At 38.4% G+C, this 19,496-nt stretch overlaps 1 protein-coding gene across 1 annotated transcript in view; it reads right to left on the reverse strand.

Moving 5' to 3' along the window:
- tnmd (tenomodulin) overlaps positions 1-19,496 on the reverse strand; it is a 55,076-nt gene that overhangs the window by 17,311 nt on the left and 18,269 nt on the right. Inside the window, exon 3 of the mRNA XM_086158291.1 lies at positions 4,805-4,945. Within this exon, the coding sequence (XP_086014417.1) occupies positions 4,805-4,945 (141 nt within the window). The remainder of the gene's footprint in view (positions 1-4,804; positions 4,946-19,496) is intronic.

Below are 19,496 nucleotides of genomic sequence, written 5' to 3' on the forward strand. Positions count from 1 at the left end.
TACATTTTTATGAGACTCATAATATGAACTAGATCTCATGCAGGTTCCTCTCATTTTTTATTTTCAGCAGGGAAAATTGAAACAAAGTACGAGTTTCAAATGACCATTTTTCTAGCAGACATTTTGGTATGACATTGAGGGGTTATAGGTCAAACTATACAGAACTATTACACGTTACTTTTGTTCCTCCCATGTGTCTGTCAACTTACCCTTGCTGGAAGCAGACAGTCTGCAATGATATATGACACCTTCACCCATACTTAGCCTGTAGATAGGTTATACAGATGGTACTGTATCAGCAATGAAAATATTGTCAAAAAATAATAATTCTATTTTAGAACACACTTTTTTGACTTTCTCATTCAATTCCCTCAATTGATGAAAAGTTTCCTTTATATGTTATGACTTTTCTTGCGTCCAACTTTACCATTATTCTTTTAAAAACGAAGCATGACAATCATGTTTGGAAGCGAACGTCCTACACACATCGGATGTGGTGTTACACAAGCAGCTACTGAAATACAAATACTCGTACTCGACTTCCTGGTAATTTGAATTAACATTTTTGCACATGGCTGTTTTCCAAACTCAGCATGTGATTAAATTTCACAGATTGTGAAAAACTTAATGGGAATTTTTTTTAAAAAATTGTTTCTTTAGTTTTAAGTCAGTGTTTCGCTGTACTTTTACCCGCTGATATCATCATGACATGAATAATTACTGACAAATCCAACAGGTACATGTTTCAAGTTAAAGTCACAGTGATAAGACAACAGTACATGAGGAAGGAGGCTCAGAGGGATGTTAAGAAAATACTCTGTTGACATAACATGTGTCATTGGAGATTGCCAGCTGCTTCCTCTAAAGTCTATGGTGTTTTTTGCAGTAATTTCAAGCTCCAGGCTAGATGTTTGAAGGTAGGCTTATAAAAAAAGATGTTTGGAAACTGCTGCAAAATGAATCCGAGCAGAACCAGCTCTAGCATAGCCACATGACTGCTGGCTGTTATGCTGGCTGCTTTGTGATTGTTTTTCTCTTGTAACAAGAGCCGATATGCAGTGCAGTTTTGCATTTTGAGTACCCTGATGATCAGTTCAGTGTCATAGGCTGATAGGTTAATTGGTAACTGTGGGCACATAAGAGTTATGCTCTATGTGTACATGTAAAGAGGACATGTGTTTGAACCCTGTTATATTTTGGTGACCTGTCGTACGTGTACCCCAGGGAGAAAATGAAAAATACTTGGTGATAAGTCAACTATCTCTCAACAGGACATTCTACTAAATGCATGTTTTAGAGTTTTTGACACAGATAGATGATTTTAAAACCAGCTTGAGGGCCCACTCCAGGTCTTGATGGCTCTCATGCTGACTCAGTGAACCTTTTGAAAACACTGTAGATGAGGTGACTATATTTGTATTGCTTGTGGGCTAGAAAAATTATTACTGACCCTTTACGCATGCTGTACTCAAAATATTAACTGCTCCCATTTGGAACTTGCTACAGGGTTTTCAATTGAAAATAGGACAGGATACCTGAAAGGGAAAAAAAACGATTCACTGGTCTGTCAATAAAGCGGCACCACTCTAGACGATGTATGATGAAAGACAGTTACATGTCAGTGGTAGGAAATATTGTTTTCACTGATGTATCCAGGTTTGTGTCCACATCAAGTGGACAATATACAAAGTTTGTCTCCTTTGGGACAAATTAAGCAATCAAAAAGCTCAATACAAGCCCCATCGTCATGTGGTTTGACATAACACATTTAGAAATATTTTAAATGGGAAAAAGGGATCTCATCAAATGCATTTTTTGCAACTTCAAACATCCATCCACTGTCTGCCATTTATCTTACTCAGGGTCGCGGGGGGATGCCGGAGCCTATCCCAAATGCCGTTGAGCGACAGGCGGTAGCGGTCACATACCTACACAAAGGCCATACTCTGTGTGTAGGTGAACGGATTTGTGCTAATGTGTTAATGTGCTCAAAGTGATCGTCTTTTCATGGATTCAGTCTAAGTGTTCTTCTTTTTCCAAATCTCACCATCACTCATTTTAGCTTTGACTAAACCAGCCGGGAAAGTTAGAATATATTCTTGACCCTACCCCAGTGGTTTTTACCTTAATACCAAAATGGAATAACTGGAGGATTATGAAGTCTCTATAATATATATCCATTTATGGATGGATTTATGGCACTTATTAGTGGGTGGAATATATTAGGCAGCAAGTTAACATGTTGTTCTCAAAGTTGATATTAGAAAAAATTGGGAAGCTGTAAGGATTTAAGCAAGTTTGTCAAAGATTGAATTGTGATGGAGAGATGAAAGTGCTGGTCTTGTGGGATGTTCAGACGGTCTACAGTGATGAGTGTACACAACTTATTGGCCGCTCAGTGCAAAAGTTCTTTATAATATTCTTCCTCTAAATTTTATGTTTGCTTTGGTCAAGAAACTCAATTTCTTTTCATCTATTTGCTGTTCCCATGATTTGTAAATGCCCATTAATATGGTTCCACTCCTCTGCTATGTCTTACATCATGCCATTTGGTGAAAAACAATTGCCTGAATGATCAGGCAATTGTTTCCTGGGATATTTTTGGTGGATGAATTTCTTTTTTTTGCAAAGAATATTTGATCAAACGCATTAGCATATTTCTATTTGGCTAATAAACCTAATACACCTAACCCTAACCACAATCTTTTTGTCATGACATTGTCATTTCAAGTGAATTCAAATCCGCTTTCATTTGTTTATTTTTACAGTATTTTGCTTAAAATGATATTCTGAGATTGATTGATTAATAAATTGTTGGTTCACCAATTAACCATTGAAATGTCTGTTCAAATCCTAGTGAGAACATTTTTCCTGTTGCCAAAATCACCACAGCCCTCTTGCTTCATGCACACTCTCTCAGGGGTGGCCTTAATTTAAAAAGAATTTTATAAACCAGCAAGACCAACAGTAAGCCCAACTTATTATTATGTAGGCGCCTTATGCCCTCCCATATCACAACCAGATTTGTTGGTTTTTCGTTGTTTCCATATAGTCTTTCATGGTGTAGCTCTAAATCAAACATGTGTCCGCAGGGGATTTCATTCAATAGCAGAATATGGAACAAGCAACAGTCATATGTGTTAGTGCATTTGTGTTCTGTGAATAGCTCAGGGACACACACTTGCCTGGGTGAGGGAAGCGAGGAGGAAAAGGGAAGAAAAAGGAACAGAGATTGATTGTAGGGTTTCAGGTTTGTGTCTTCCATTATACAGCTGTTTCAGATTCTCAAAGACAACCGTGACAATAAAACAAAAGGCAAATTCACTACAGGTTTGTTTTTGATTTGATCTTCTTCTTGTGACATTTCACACTAAATAATGGTGTAAGAATAGACACATTCATTGCCCAGTCAAGCACAACACTTCTGTGAGGTGCTGCATGTGTAACCGTCTGCACATTTGAGCAGGATTTAAGAAAGAAAGGTAAGTTAATGTGTTCTGCTGGGGACAAAATTGCTGTTGAAAAAGAAACAAGAAAGGATCAGAAATGGGCTTCCTAATGGTGTTTGCCTCAAAGCTGTGAAAAAGTTATCATGTACAATTAGTGGAAAGAAGGCATTTCTTCACCGGTTGATACTCCAGTGTTTTTCTCTGTTGTAGGTGAACAAACCGCAATACGGATGACTGCATTTCAATGTTCTTCTTTGGAGTTTCATTACTTATAATTTATTTATCTACAACAATGGTATGCACCCCAAATGAAGCAGTGACAAGCAGTGGAAAAGGTGTCTCATACTCATATGGCATCATTAAGTAAAATCTAAAGGTAGTAGTTGGACTTTCCATTTTTGATTTGACATTACGTGTGCTTCCACTTTTCTGTCTTTCAATCTTACTGACTACTGTGCAATATTTATTCAACCCCTTCCCTAATCTCCCAATTGCAGTTTATGTAAAATAATTAATTCTGTTATTCTGGTGTTGAAATTAACAATGTCTCTATTTCATATGCATTTAACAATGTGATTGAAATGTTCTATATTAAATGTTAGTGTTAATGCATTGAAGCTACTGTCACCAAGGCTGATGCACAGTACGCATTTCCTTTAATCAAAACAATAACAAGACTTGAAAGTTTGTTATAATATGATGTTGTATGAAGCGATATTATCTGTATTATTTAACTTTATCAGATACGATTCAGCTGACCTGTGGTGATTCAAACAGCTTTCAGTTTTTTAATATTCATAGTCATTGCATTTCCTTCTGGGAAGAAGCAACTTGGCCAAACCCAACATGAACCTGCTAATATACCATTTAAATCCTGTGGTGAATAGAATCGTGGAAATTCAAGACAGTGATATCATATTTAATCGAAATAATAGATGGAAATAACCGTGAATGCATTTGTAACTCTGTATTTTCAACCATTCACATAATTCGTTCAATGCATAGATCAATATCTTTGGAGAAAAGCAGAATATATAATTTTTTGTTGCTATGCTAGACTCTTGAATGCCGCTCAATCAAATAACGGGCAAGGATTTCTTCCAGGGGGTAATGCTGTTCAACCATAAATAAAGGGAGATATAGTAGATACCAAGATTCAGGTGATGAAATCATATGCCCTGTATAGAATTGGAAAAAAACACAATTTTCTACATTTGAAAGAGAAAAGCATAAACCGTGTGAAATGATTTTTTTAAGAGGTGAGATATTAATCCACCACCTGCTGACATGTTGCAATACAACACTTTCATATCAAAGAAGAGCGGTTTAAAATGTCTCACTTAACCTTCACTTACACTTTTGAAGTCATGCACCTCAAGAACCTCTTCACTCCCATTCCCCATCCTGAAGATTTCCACGTGCTGACCTGGGTCGATCTCCATCAAACTCTCCGTCTCTACACCATCCAGCACAGCCTTGTAGTGATGGTCATAGACCTGAGATGACAAAAAACAAACAGATAAAGCAAACAGGTCAAAACTGCAAGTGCATACTGACCAATCTTACCGTCCCCATAAACCGCACAAGAATATAAAGACTTCTTTTCCATAAAGTTTATCCTGAATGACAGTTGTAATACATAATTTCACAATTCACCAGCTTTGCTTTGGACACAGGATAACCTGCTCAGCCCTTTCAATTGCTGCCCCAGATCTGAGGTGATTTTTCTATTCAAACTAGCCTAATGTTATTTACCGAAAGCTATTTCTGTGGAACAATACAGTCAAATCAACCTGTGGTTTGTAAAGCACGATTATAGGACGTTATGTCCCTGCATCAGGAAAGTGCATTTATGTAAAATACACACCGAAAAACCATGGCAAGTGGCTGAACAGGTTGCTGTGAGTTTTCATATTATTATTCTAATAGACAAGAGGTTTAAAGAATCATATTGTTAGGCTTCAAACTTGAAAATTATAGTGTGAATATACAGGACTATTACAGTAATTTTCTACCTAGGAAAGTGTTAGCACAGGGAATATATACATTATCATTTACAAATGTATTCATTATCATTGATCTAATCGTTAGAAATTGTACCTTCATTTCAATTTTGAACCAAAAGTGCCTTATGCTATGTCGACATAACTGAAAATTTACTCTTTATAGTCCAAGAAAGATTCAATTACATGTAATGAATCTGAAAATGAAATGCATGATTTCAGGTTATTTATTAAAGAAAACAAAATAAATAATTTAATAAATTATGCATGATGGGAAATTGTGGAGATAAATTTCCATCTTCAGGTTAACATCATCATTTCAAAGGGCTTCTCTTGCCTGATAAAGGTGATAGTTAATATAAGATGAGTGTTGTAAACTGTTAAACCAAAACAATTCAACTATGGAGATGCTTTCCATAACAGAGGGAGACCAAGAGATGGGGGTTGAATCTTCGGGTTCACGACTGTGAGTGATGCCTTTCATGTAAAGCACAGCATTGCATCTCTGTAAATTCTCCGCAGCAATTATGGCGACAGTGTTGAGGTTATGTCTCAAGTAATATCACTCATGAAAACACATTAAGCTACACAGACACAATACCAGCTCTTTCAAATCTCCAAACACATAACCCCAACATCAGTTACAGCACATCAGTCGTGTGATTGAAAAGTGTGTTGACAAACTTTACAAAAGAAAAAGGAAATCCATTCGGAGGTTTTTGCCCTGAGCTGCAAAAATTAAGACCTGTCATGTGCAGTCAAGGCTTTCTCTTCAATTTTGCCTCAGACCACTGTTGTTTTTCCTGACTGCTTGCAATATACTGTTGTCAGACATGCATAGTTTGCTGTTAAAAGTCCCTGTCTGAAAGGATTCATGCCAACCGGCTCAAAATATGTAATTAATATTTATGTAAGGAATGGTATGTTGTGATGAAAAATATATTACCGAGTTCATCTTCATTTTTCTCAATGGAAAATCAGGACCTTGTCGATGAGACACATTATTAATGAGAAAATCAGACGGAAGTCTATCAGGGTTACTATAATTGTACAGAAACATCTGAGTACTCTCTGACTCACTAATGCAAGGGTAGCTGTAGCCCTACATATGCAGTACTTCATGTTTTTTTTTGCTTCATTTGCTGAAATGCAGATTTAAAGTTATTAATGCTGTATTGCATTTATGAGAGCTTCTTTACATTCTTTTTTGATGAAAGAACAAAGTAAAAGTGATCAGGTGGGATGTAATTTTTAAAGGAAGATCATTTAAAGGTTGGTATCAGACTTTATGTCTCCATTAACACGGGTCACAGAAGCCTCACTCCCGTTTAGAGCTCACAATTGCCAGGAGAAGCCAAATTAAGATAAGCTTCAAATTCAAGTGTCTATTGGGCAGCTATAGACAAAAATTGGGGCTATTAAACAGCCTGAAAGCCTGTGTGGCGAATTACAGTTCTCTCTTAGCATTTATTTTATATTAACATAAAGGTGGAATGAAGGGAATAGATTCTAGAGGCTTATTGATTCATACTAAAACAGTGAATTACATTTTCAGCAGGCTATCACTTTTGATGAAAATCCAGCAGTGAGACTCTCCCCTCCACACCATGCTGAAATAGATAATAATGTATTACTCTAGTTTGACTTTAACTGGTTCAATAACCAAAGCTGCTGCTGTGCAGCATAATTGGCATTCTGTAAATAGAAAGAAATAGCCTCTGTAAGGCCTCTTTTGATAGTTATAGAAGCCGTGTTACATTGAGAAGCTTGGACTCGGATTTATGCTTCTGTAACGGTAAGGTTTTGCTTCGAACACAAAATCTTGCCTTGCTTGAATGAGGTTGATTGTGAGGATCCCTTTTAAATGCTGATTTTCATTATTACAATTAATTTTTGAAATGTAGATGTAAAGTGAATTCATTATTTATTTATCTTGCTCAACACAGCAATTTAAAACTAATTAGCTTCCCACATGACACGGGGTGAATATATAAAAGGTCAAGCAATTGGGGAGGGTCAAATTAATGTTACGCTTTCAGTACAAGGACCCTAAAAGACTTACATGTGAGTCATTTAAATTTGAATACTTATTCAAACTGTCAAAAAATATTCCCCTGTGACATGGTAGCTGCTCAGATTAACAATAATCTACAATAAAGGTATCATAGATTTTATTATGATATATATTTTGATGTAAAACAGCAACATTGAAAGACTTTAGGCATGCACTGATTTTTTATTGATAGATATTCTTAGCAGTAACTGCTGAAACGCACTATAAATAGAAAACCGCACATTTGTAAGTGTAAAGAAGAGCCACGGTGTCTCGGGGCTGGGGTGTGGGGATGTTGGGGTGTGGGGCAACAGATTCCATGCCAAATATTATATGCAATTAATGTATATGATTGTGCAAACCACCTACAGAGCAAATGGAGTTCAGACATGAAGATGCCGGAGCACAGTTTTTGTTCATTTACTTAGCGAAAAAATGAGAAACTTGTTACTGACTGCTATTGTATAACCACCGTTTTCCCGTGTCTAGTCCTCTACTCATGGTAATTATCAAAGCAGAATTATTATTAAAGAAATGGTTGGAGTAGTAGGTCAAAATGGCACAAGAATTTGTATTTTATTCACACTGCCAGTGTCCTTAAGAAAAACACAGACAAGGGACAATAGTATTTTTTTTCTGCCTCTTGAGGGCAGCACTGCTCTCTGTGACTTAGAACATTTAATTAATACATTAATTCCTTCATCCATTCATTCATTCATACATTCTATTTTACAGTCATCAGTTAACCTCCTGCTTTGTTTTGGTCAGGCACAGAACCTGGAGAAAATGCAATCTTCAGCCAGGGGTTTATATGCTTCGAAAGATGCTTAGATTCTTTGACACGCCAATTTTCATCTCTAAAATTTCATCCAGCAAAAGTGTGGCCTTGTGCTGTTCAGAGGCCATGTCTGCATCAGAGGGGTGAACCTGTGTTTTAAGGACTTAACTGGCTTCTTTGGGCATTACTCTGAATCAGACGCAGAAACACAATTCACCGCTAAGTCTCTTGTATTATATGTCAAATGTCCTCATAGTGTCAAGGTCTCCAAAGAGTGAAATCAGTTCACTATGGGCTTATTTTGCTGTGGTTATTATGACGTCACCTTCTTATATCAGATAATACTGAGCGGACTCTTCTGGTACAGCAACCTTGCTTAAGTAGTGATCTTGCTTGTAATTCGGTGTGGTTATAATCATCCTGAACCCACTAACCTGACCAGCAGTGAAACACCATGGCCCTGACACCATCTTATTAATATTTGCAACCTCTCTCCAACAGCAGGGGATAATTCCATGGGGTTCAGGGGACAGTTGTGACCTACGGGAACTGTGAAGTGTTTCAATGCCCAATGGAGGCCTAAGTGGCAGCGAACAGGAAAAACAATCATGGGGAAATCCATTTTCTGCTAAATGAGTGGTAAAACACTCTTTCAAATACTAATCGGTTGTTGTTAACAAATGTAAAGTTGTAACAGTGATTCAAACTTCTGCCTCCAGCTGGAGCTAGAGAAGTTAACATTTCATTATCTCTCTCACTAGATGCCGAGCCTTCAGGAAATATGCTTCCACCTTTGGATTGGAAATAAAAAAAAAAAAAAACAGGCATGATCAACCTTTACATGTTAGCAAATAGCTTTGTCTTTATTTGACAACTGTCTTTAAAAAAAACAAATGAAAAAAAAAACAAAAAACAAATCACCTTAAATTAACTTCTAGTCTATGAATATCCACTGTTTCAATAGAGGTGTTCTTGCAAATGAAGCCGGGCACTTTTGGAAGTCTGAGCAGCTCTCTGAAATCACATTTCTTGATTGTAGGGTTTTGACATTCTTAGAATTCAATAGTGTTTCCTGTCAGCAGTTTCCAGCTGTGACTTCATACAGCCAACTCTGAAGTTCAGCACCGACTCCCTGTTGTCTCACCAGTGTTACATCTTCAGAGAGCATGCTGAAGTGTGAAAACAACTCACAGCAATAAGAACAGTTAGTTTTTAAGGAAGTAAAGTGGCAACAACAACACAAGATATCTTTGACTGTCATTCATGTGAACCAAACCTTGTTAAAATTATATGAAAACTGCCTTCCGTTATGTCCAATAGCCCTCTGAAACAACTGATGTTCTTTCACATCACAAGACATCTCAGACTGCCGTACAGCATGAAATAAAGAACTTAGACCTCCACAGCTAGGAAAACATTCAAGCTGAGAAGTGTGAGGTGATCTGTGTGGATGCTTTCACAATGCTTTTATTTTTTATTTATTTACGCTGTTCAAGGTTTCTGTCTGAAGTGGTTCTTAACAACTGCCCCAAGATGGCTTCTACCACAGGCTTGCCATAAAAACACTGAATGAGAAATGGCAGGCACAGCCAGACCTGTATGCTAGTCATGAAACTGGTACCTGGTGTGGCACGTGTAGACATTAAGAAAGATAATATCAAGGTCAACTCGCTGCTATAACAGGTGGGGGTTACAGGTTTGTATTATGTGTTTGTGTGTGCAATTGAGAGAGGGCATGTCTGTGTGCTGGTGTGTGTGGAGAGGGACAGTGTGCATATGTTCGGCTGTGGAAGAGGCGACTACTGGAACGGGAAAGATGAGTTGATGACAATATGTCTTCTCAGTTGTCCTTGAGGGTTCGGAGATAGAGGCTCCAGTCAGGCGGAACTGGATGGCTGTCACTCACGGCAGGCTTGTGATGGCATAGCTGGTGAGTGGGTGGGAGGCTTGGAGGCGTGGGAGGAAAAGGTGGTGTTAGGGCAGCACAGTGCACCGTGCCTCCTGGGAGCCATTGGCTGCCTCGTGATGGATTGAGGTGGGCAGCAGCTTAGACAGTTACACCGGTGAACACTATGTCCTTTGGTTTTAGTCCTTCCAAAGTCCTTTCAATTTCTAAACTGGGGACTCAAGTGTTCAAATTCTTTGTGGGGAAAAAACCTCTATAGATGTAACTGCAATCTTTACAGCTATTTATGTTCCATTTTTCCAGTAAAATCGCGGGGCTCTCAAAGGTTAGGGACTGACACATCTTGAACAGTTTTCCTGAGAGTTTGTCTCTTGAAAATCCCATAACACAAGTTTGGTTTTAACCTTATGATGGTTTTAAGATGTTGGGAAATGAAATGTTGTTCTGTTGGTTACGTTATTGTAACAATAGAGTCTTTTTCTTCTTCTTCTTCTTCTTCTTCTTCTTCTTCTTCTTCTTCTTCTTCTTCTGTTACATACATTTTGTATGTTCTTGCAGTCTTATATACCATCCTAAATGACAACCAATAATGAAAAATGTACCAATGTTCTCAGAGGTCCTATATCTTCCGTAAGCTGTGTGTATAAACAAGAAGTTTAGATTTTTGCCTTGCTGAAAAAAAGGAACACCTTTGTGATATTGTGGCAGACACTAAGGATGTGGCCTCTCACCCCACAGGACTAGGAGCTGGGACATGGTTTTAGGTCCCAGGCATTGTGGTCCAAAGAAGTTCAATGTCAGTTTGGTTTGGTGTTTGAGGAAGTAAGTTTGAACTCATCTATGGTTCTGCCATCTTTCTGTCTCTGCCAAATCATTGGGGCTGAAGGTTCATCGTACTATGACCACCCTCAGGGTAACACCTGGTGTGAATGGTTACAGCGATCCCTCAAGGCAGCACTGTGCTGTGCTCTCGGATGGTGACCGGGTGGGCCATTTACTGTGTGGCTATGCTGGGGTTACGTTCGTCCCCTAAAGACAATCTCAATGCATCGCCCGCCGAGCATGTTTTTGGTCAACCGCTACGAGTCCCATGGAAATTTTTGCTAGAGAGATCTGCTTCTCCACCCCATCCGTCTGCAGATCCTTTCTTGCCCAGAAGCTCTCAGGTTCCAGGCCCCGGTCACCGCTGTTTTCTGCGGCCTTTCTTGCCTGCAGAGCTCATGTCAGCTCGGTTTGTGTCTGTGTGACTTTATGCTCCCCTGCTCGCCTCTTCAATCCCCGTACGATGGGCTGTTCCAGGTTCTCCAGACAGGCATTAAAAGTTTTATGCTGGACGGGTGTAGGGAGCAAGTCACGCTGGATTGGCTGAAACTAGCACACAGGGTGGCTGGGGAAGTTGTGTTTCCTTTCCAGGTTCACAGCTGAGGTCCCCCACCTTCCAGAACCCCAGCAGTGCCTCCACGGGTTCAACGTCCGGTGCCTCCTAGTGCTTCGACCGAGGGATGATACAGTCGTTATGGCAGGCTGGTCAAGCCTCCCATGAGAAACTAGTTTGTTTTCGGAAGTACCTTCTGGGTGTTTGGCGGCTGTGTGGCAGACTCTAAGGGGCGTGGCCTCTCACCCTGGGGAAGTAGGAGCTGGGGTGTAGTTTTAGGTCCACAGAACTTTGTTGTCAGTTTTGTTTGTTGTTTGCGGAATAAAATTTGAACTCATCCACGGCTCCGCCATTTTTCCAGGTTGCACCACAATATGGTCTTATTTTTTCATGTGAATGAAGACCATGGATTGCTGACCTTTTAAGAACACTGAAACACCCTTGTTGTTATTTACTGGATTGAATACAAAGTGTGAGATGATGAATGAATGTTGAATAATGTGTGACATTTATTTTGAAACATGGTTTTCAGTGAACACTAATATTACTGTAGTTTGAAACCATGACCTGCCTTCAAATGTCTAAATCCACTTCAGCCTTTCCTTGCGAATAAAAGTGTGCTTTGTATTTTGAACTCTGCAGACAAACCTGCTCCCCACTCAGTTGACCTAGTTATTCATCTTTTGTCTATTCAGTATGTGATTTGACTTGCCAGCTTGACTGAAAGGCTCTGATGTGCAGGATGGAAAGAACCTCAGCCTGAAGAATGCATCTGCAATTAGTATTTCCACTTTAAAGTGCTTTAAACTCAGATTCCTCTTCAGCCCAATTCTACACATTATTCATTCTTTCTACTCCACAAAATACACCTGAACTGTTATACCCATTAAGATTTCACATGAAAACAAGTGTTTTTCATAAAAATGATAACATCATAATAGTAATGATTTCAAATATACAAATTGTATAGGTATGCACTGTATGTATGTATGTATACAATAAAATATTTTTCTAATATACTTAAATATTACACATAATTTGTGTGTGCCTCTATACAATACTGCTCAGGGACAGCTCTTATCTGAGTCTTATTTCAAGGATTTAGACAGGCTATGATATTTTGCAGTGGAATGTAGCTTTTGAAAGCATCAAAAAAATTCAAAGAGAATTACAGAGCCAAAATATGTCTTCAAGGAATAAAAGGAATCATCAGTCTTTTCTTACAGCCGAGCTTAAATCCCAAACATCTGGTGAGTTGATCACCTCAGCTCTTCTTCAAATGATGCACAGGGAGCCTTCTGTTTCCTCTGTCTTCACTTTTGGCTTCTGTGTCCTCAAGCAGCCTGTACTGTGCTTATTATTTAGATCTAATGTCTCTCCACATGGTCAGCCGCCTGAGAACTACTAATGTCACTAGATTGGTATAGTTTTTGCAGCTTCTTTGTTGTAAAGATGTACAGACCCTTTATAAAGAAAAGATATGCATATTTATACCATTTCAATACAAGAAAATGTTTTTTTTCTCAGATTAAACCACCACACTATAGTGTTGATGAAAAAGAGACACACCTGAAATGAAATACTTATAAGTAATGAAAACCTGGGTGAAGTCAAATAATGGGAGGAGGAGCACCAAGTTTTTGTTCAGATATTGCTTGAACATGGGAATCTACACAGAATGTAATTAGATACTGAATGGATTTTCCACCCACAAATATTGGTACAGGTTGCTTTCGCATGTATACACCTGCTCTCTATATTGACTTTCAGACACTGCCTGCTATGCAGATTTGTGTATCTGTTGTCATTTATAAAGTGATTTGTACAGATTGCAAATATGAAATTTGAAACAGTATGGGGTGGGCAGAGATCTGATTGTGTGGTGTCTTGAGACATGGGGATTATGCTTGTGGACACTGATTACGAAGCCTGTCAAATCCCAAGGCCTGGAAAATTCAGATAAATGAAGTAAGAATACTCTCCAGCTGCCAAATATATGAAGAAGGTGCTACTTGATGATGCCTGCAAACAGCAGCCTGTTCAAGACAGTGTCCAGCACAGAAAATTTGATTTTCAAAATATACTGATCAATTACTTCAGTGGGATCCAAATCGCATCTCTCAATGCAGCTCCTTTAAAATACTGAAATTCATCAAACCTATTTTTCATCTGGTAAGCTGACAACACTGCCAATCTTGGAGTTTGTTAGTTTCTTTCAATCTACAGATACACTCATGAGTCTTATATGAAACCAAACGACTTTTGCAGTGTTTTTATCTTACATCCACACCAGTTTTTGGACAATTAAATTGTAGATGTTTGGACATATTGTAAATGCCATATTAGCCTGGAACATTGCATTTAGTAGAGACAGGGAGTCTAATTAAGATATGTCATCTGTAGACACTAACCTCAACCACTCGAAAATTATTGAAAATTTAAAGTGAAAGGAGGTGACACTGAAATTAAATAGTTTATTGCCAGCAAGTGTGCATTGACATACTGATAGACGTGTATGAGCATCTTTCAGGAAAAAAATGTGACTATTGAATGGATTTAAGATTTGAGAGTCTAAGTGTTTATTGTCATGTTGTCATATTTTCTGTCCGGAAATGTATTTCCCTGTATCATTAAATTCTTACTTTGCAATCCAAAGTGCCTCCAAAATGAGTGGTGAGCTGGTGCTTATGTTTTTACTAAGTAAATAGAGAAAGAGAAAAGTAGTCAGCATTTTAAATAAGTACTTCAGAGATGCAAAGTTCTGTAAAAAACAGAATGGAATGAAAACCACTCCACCCACATTAATATAATCATTTCCCATAGACGAGGTAACTCTTTTGCTTCTGAGAATATATTTTTTGATTTCATAAATGAAAACATTTCAGAAAGGAGGCCAGTGTTATTTTCAGTAGTAACACAAATTACAGAGAAAACATTGGGAATGGCAATGTTTTTCTTCTCTCTAATCTTAAGAGAAATCAGTGCTGACTGGCATATAAACTGAGCTGTGGATGTGATGAAATTTCAGACACCCGTGAAGAAGGTACAGATCATAGACTGGGCACCCAATATTAGCATTTCCAAGCTCCTCTCCTTTTTTTGCATTGAATATGGTCTTAAAATGTCAGCTTTTAATTTACATTTCCTGGTTTTTGATTCCCAAAATGAAATGAATTTAGGACGTAGCTGTGTTTTGCAAAAAGTTGTCTGTATAACATTTTTTGAAATCTGCCTGCCAATTATAGGAAAGAAAAAAATGTCACCTTTCTACAAGCATACATTTTTCTTCTATGTGACAGTAATTATTTACAAAATAGCCAGTATCTAAGTTTGTCTTTGAGTAAAAAAAAAATTGGAAAAAAACATTGTTCAATTGTAAATGCAGCAAGTGAAGAAACAGAAAGTCTATCATGGTTAAGATTTTTGAAAGCAGTTGTGGGAAATAGGAACTAAAAAAGTGTGAAGGACTTTGGAGGACTTGAATAAAATGTTTTTAAAGTGATATTGTCCTTCAATTAGTTGCAGTATTATGCTCAAGATTAAGTTCCAAACACATGGGGGATATTAGAAGAAGTAGAATTGGAATATTCTCAAGCATTCAGTCTCAACTTTATCATGGAGCTCTATACTTGTGTCCAATTGGTGTGTAATGAAAGGACAGGAAGTCAGAGTCCAACTATAAACAGAAGGCTTTTTAGAAATATTTCAGTTCCTTACATTGTAATTAAAACCACTTGTTTTTGGGGTTTCGTTTTATGTGGAAGTAAATAGCCGGATGCAAGCAACAAAGAGACAGTCAAGTATACACTTACTTTGATCTCATATAGAACAAACATATGCCAATGGATGTTTAATAAAAACTTAAATGAACTCAAGATTTAGTGTTTTAACAAAAAAAAAAAAATAATACTGACTTATTTTGGGCTGCTTCAACCCAAGGTGCTGTTATGCAGTTGCACAGGAACAGTAGCTGTTTTTGCTATTCTAATATTTTTGAAGGCCCATCATCAACGTCTGTGCAGCATTAAATGGAACAGTAAAATATGTTGGCATGGTTTTTCAAGCACTTTAGGAATTCTCCTTAAGCAGTTACTTTAGGTATTAGTTTAATGAATGTTTCTCCATGCCAACAGCTAGTTAAGGGTCATTAACTAAGGTCTTATGGCTCTCACAGGATAAACTATGTAAACATGCAAAGCTTAATGGGAAGTGTTTTCTGATACAAATACACTCAATGAAAGCAGCCACCTTCAGTGTACTGCACATGAGCCTGCCTCCTGGAACAATATGATTTTTATGAAAGCAATTTTTGTTTTTGTTGCTAAACATGTAGGAACATAATGGCTTTCCAGCATGTTTCCAGAAACAACCAAAAATCGGGTACATGCTAACATGCTTTTCAAACTATCTTTTACTGATGATAGATAATCACAAATCCATCCTAGAGGAAAAGAGGTATGAAATCCCTGCCTTACTGTCACGTCTTTTCTGATGTAAACAGCAACTAATCAAAATGAGGGAATTTTTAACACCTCATCCCAAATGTATTCCTGAAGTTTATTAAACATTTTAAACCAATTAAATTTGATGGCATGAGTGCAAGAAAGATCACATTATTCCACGAATGGGCAGATGCCTGGAAAACCCTTTTGCCCTGAGTTAGAAACTGATCCCTTTGAAAAAATTGTGTCTTTTGACATTTTAATGGAGGAGAGGCTTCACTGTGGAATGCCTTTGAATCTTCTGCCCTTAATCAAATTGATATGAGACAGATTTCAGATAATGCAAATGACCATCTGAAGAATTAGTCTGAGACATTTGAAAGCTAATCATGTTAAATTATCTAGAGAAATGCAGTCATTTTTGTTGATACGTGTGATTAATTTGAAATCCATAAATGAACATTTTGCCATTCAGGGAAATTCAGGTTAATAACTATCTTTCCAGGAGCCACATTTCCCTGTGGTGAATTTGAAGCTACAATCAAGGAAGTTAATATTCTTAACAAGTTCTGGATGGAGGCATCAATTGATTCCAGCTTGCAGAGCCATGCACACTTTTCAGTTTGACAGAAATTGCAGTCTGAACTCAGTTCAAAGATATAACGATTTTGGAGGAGTTTTTTTTTTTTTTTTTAACACTTATCAAAATCAAATCTATATCAGACAATCTTTTGATTGCTAATTTAAAGATAAATGGTAATTGTTGCATCACTTTGTTCAAAGTTAAATTCTGATGATGTTAGGCAAACCATTACTCCTACTTCAGTAAAGTTAAAGTTTGCTCCAGCTTAAGATGACTAAAGATGTAGTTTGTCCAAAACAAAATCTGTCTGACCATCTGCCCAAAAACTCCTGTGGTTAATTTGAAATAGCTGTGTTATGATATCTGAAAAGTTTGTACATTTCTAATGAACATCCATCCATCCAGCCATCCATTGTCTACCGCTTATCTGGGATTGGATCGAGGGGGCAGCAGCTCTTTCCCCAGCCACTTGGTTCCGCTCTTTTGGGCGGATCCCGAGGCGTCCCCAGTCCAACCTAGAGACAGAGTCTCTCCAGCTTGTTCTGGGTCTTCCCTGGGGCCTCCACCCGGTTGGACACGGCCGAAATACCTCACCAGGGAGCCGTCCATGATGCATTCTGACCAGATGCCCGAGCCAACTCATCTGACTCCTCTCCACATGAAGGAGCAGCGGTCTACTCTGAGCTCCTCCCTGGTGGCCGAGCTCTTCACCCTATCTCTAAGGGAGAGCCTGGACACCCTGAGGAGAAAGCTAATTTCAGCTGCTTGGATCCGTGACCTTGTTCTTATAGTCATGACCCACAGCTTGTGACCATAGGTGAGGGTAGGAATGTAGATTGGCGGATAAATTGAGAGCTTCGCCTTTTGGCTCAGCTCCTTCGCTTCACTGCAGATGTTGCAACGATCTGCCTTTCGATATTCTGTTCCATCCTTCCCTCACTCGGGAACAAGACTCTGAGATACGTGAACTTCTCCACTTGAGGCAGGACCTCCTCCCTGACCCGACGTGGCCACTCCACCCATTTCCGGCTGAGAACCGTGGTCTTGGATTTTGCGGTGCTGATCCTAATCCCGACTGCGTCACATTTGACTGCGAACCACTGGAAACCATCAGAACCGCATCATCTGCAAAAAGCAGAGACCCCATCCTGAGGTCACCAAACCAGCTTCCCTCAACACGCTGGCTTTGCCTAGAAATTCTGTCCAAGGAAGTTGTGAGCAGAAACGGTGACAAAGGACAGGCCTGGTGGAGTCCAACCCTCACCGGAAACATGTCCAACGACTATGCGCTGGTCAATTCATAGAATGAATTCCAGAGAGGACTTGCTAAAAGCAGAGGTCAAATTCATAAACTCAAACCTTGATCATGCAGATTAATGTCATGTGGCAGGAAAAACATGTTTCATTTTAAATTTGGGGGGATTTTTCCTACCAAGTCCCCTTCCCTTGAGGCCTGCTTTGTTCTGACAAGACAAGACAAATCGTTGAAGGACATACTGGGGATTGCATTTCTGTTACTTTAAAGTTGCGTGCATGTCAAAATCATAGGTAGCTAATTTTTCCACATCAACAGTGTCAGGCCATTATTGGAAATTTTTTTTAGAAATCCTCTATGGCTGAGGACTGAAGTGTCTACTCCAAGCTATTATGATCATTTATAAATATTGATCCTATTATCTGAATCATAAACCTCAACTAAATTGCCTTGGACTATTGAGACGCACACACCCATATACACAGGCACAAAACACTATTTTGACGAGAATAATGGAGCGTAGCCTTACCATGAAGCTTATGGAATATGTGGAGCATATTAAAGCAGTAACTCAAGTAGAATTTTGGCAGAACGTTCAGACCTCTGCAAGTTTCCATTTTGCGTGTGTGTTAATCGCAGAGCCTCTGAATCTTGAACATGTATCACTTCTGCTTTCTGTCAACCTACTCGTACCTCAGAGGAGTGCAATGACACATTTTCCCTTTGTCCCCGAGCAATTCTGCCACTTTTCACATTTGACCACTTGCAGTGGTCGACTGCAGCTGCTGTTCATTTACAGGAGCATTGTGTGTTCCTTTTTCAGCTATCAAGCATGTATGACCAATCACACCAGTCATTCTAAACAACTTGAGCTCTCTCTTACAATGATATGTACTACTGTGCCCATGACAGTTACATCCTTGAGAGAGAATGAAAGAGGGAACTTGAGAATATATTTAGCTTTGTTGAGTCACAAAGTCAGTAACTCGGACACATATTTGATTCATTTTGATTTTTTTTTCTATGATCTCAACACCGTTCAGAGTGAAATAGGCACCCAAGGATCTAATGATTTTCTATCGACCTGTACCGTGAAATACACATTTTCTGCTTTGAAAAATATTTTTGTGATTTTGTGTTTTTTTATTTCTTTTTATTTTGTTTTCTTCTTTTTTTTTTTTTTTTTTTTTTTTTTTTTTACTAACCCCATAAAACGAAATGGTTTTCCTCGGAGACTAAACACCATCTTGTCACACTGACAGCATCTCGGCTAAAAATGAAATGTTACATCCAAAGCAAAATGTTTCAGCAAGTTCTGTAAGTTTAACCCAAACAAGAGATAAAGTAGAAAGAAGAAAGACTGCCCCATTTACCTCTATAACAGTGAGAAAAAAGTCACTTTCAAAATGGTCAAGTGTATATATTTTTTATCTTCAGCTGACAACTTCGAGCAAAAACAGAGGAACTTCCCAAGGCCTTTAAAATGTTTAACTACTCCTTTTTCAAGATGGCAAATGATGTAACTTCCTTCAAATTGTACAGATTGATGTAAGATAGATTTCTTTTACAATGCACAAAAAACAAAACCCTGCACACTGTTGTGGCTACGACTGTATGACTGGGATGTGGTAGTTCTAGTTACCTCCAGTCAT

This window comes from Fistularia commersonii, chromosome 13, assembly GCF_037954325.1.
Source record: "Fistularia commersonii isolate RoL2024-O1a breed Wild chromosome 13, RoL_Fcom_v1.0, whole genome shotgun sequence".
In the NCBI taxonomy this organism is placed as follows: domain Eukaryota; kingdom Metazoa; phylum Chordata; class Actinopteri; order Syngnathiformes; family Fistulariidae; genus Fistularia; species Fistularia commersonii.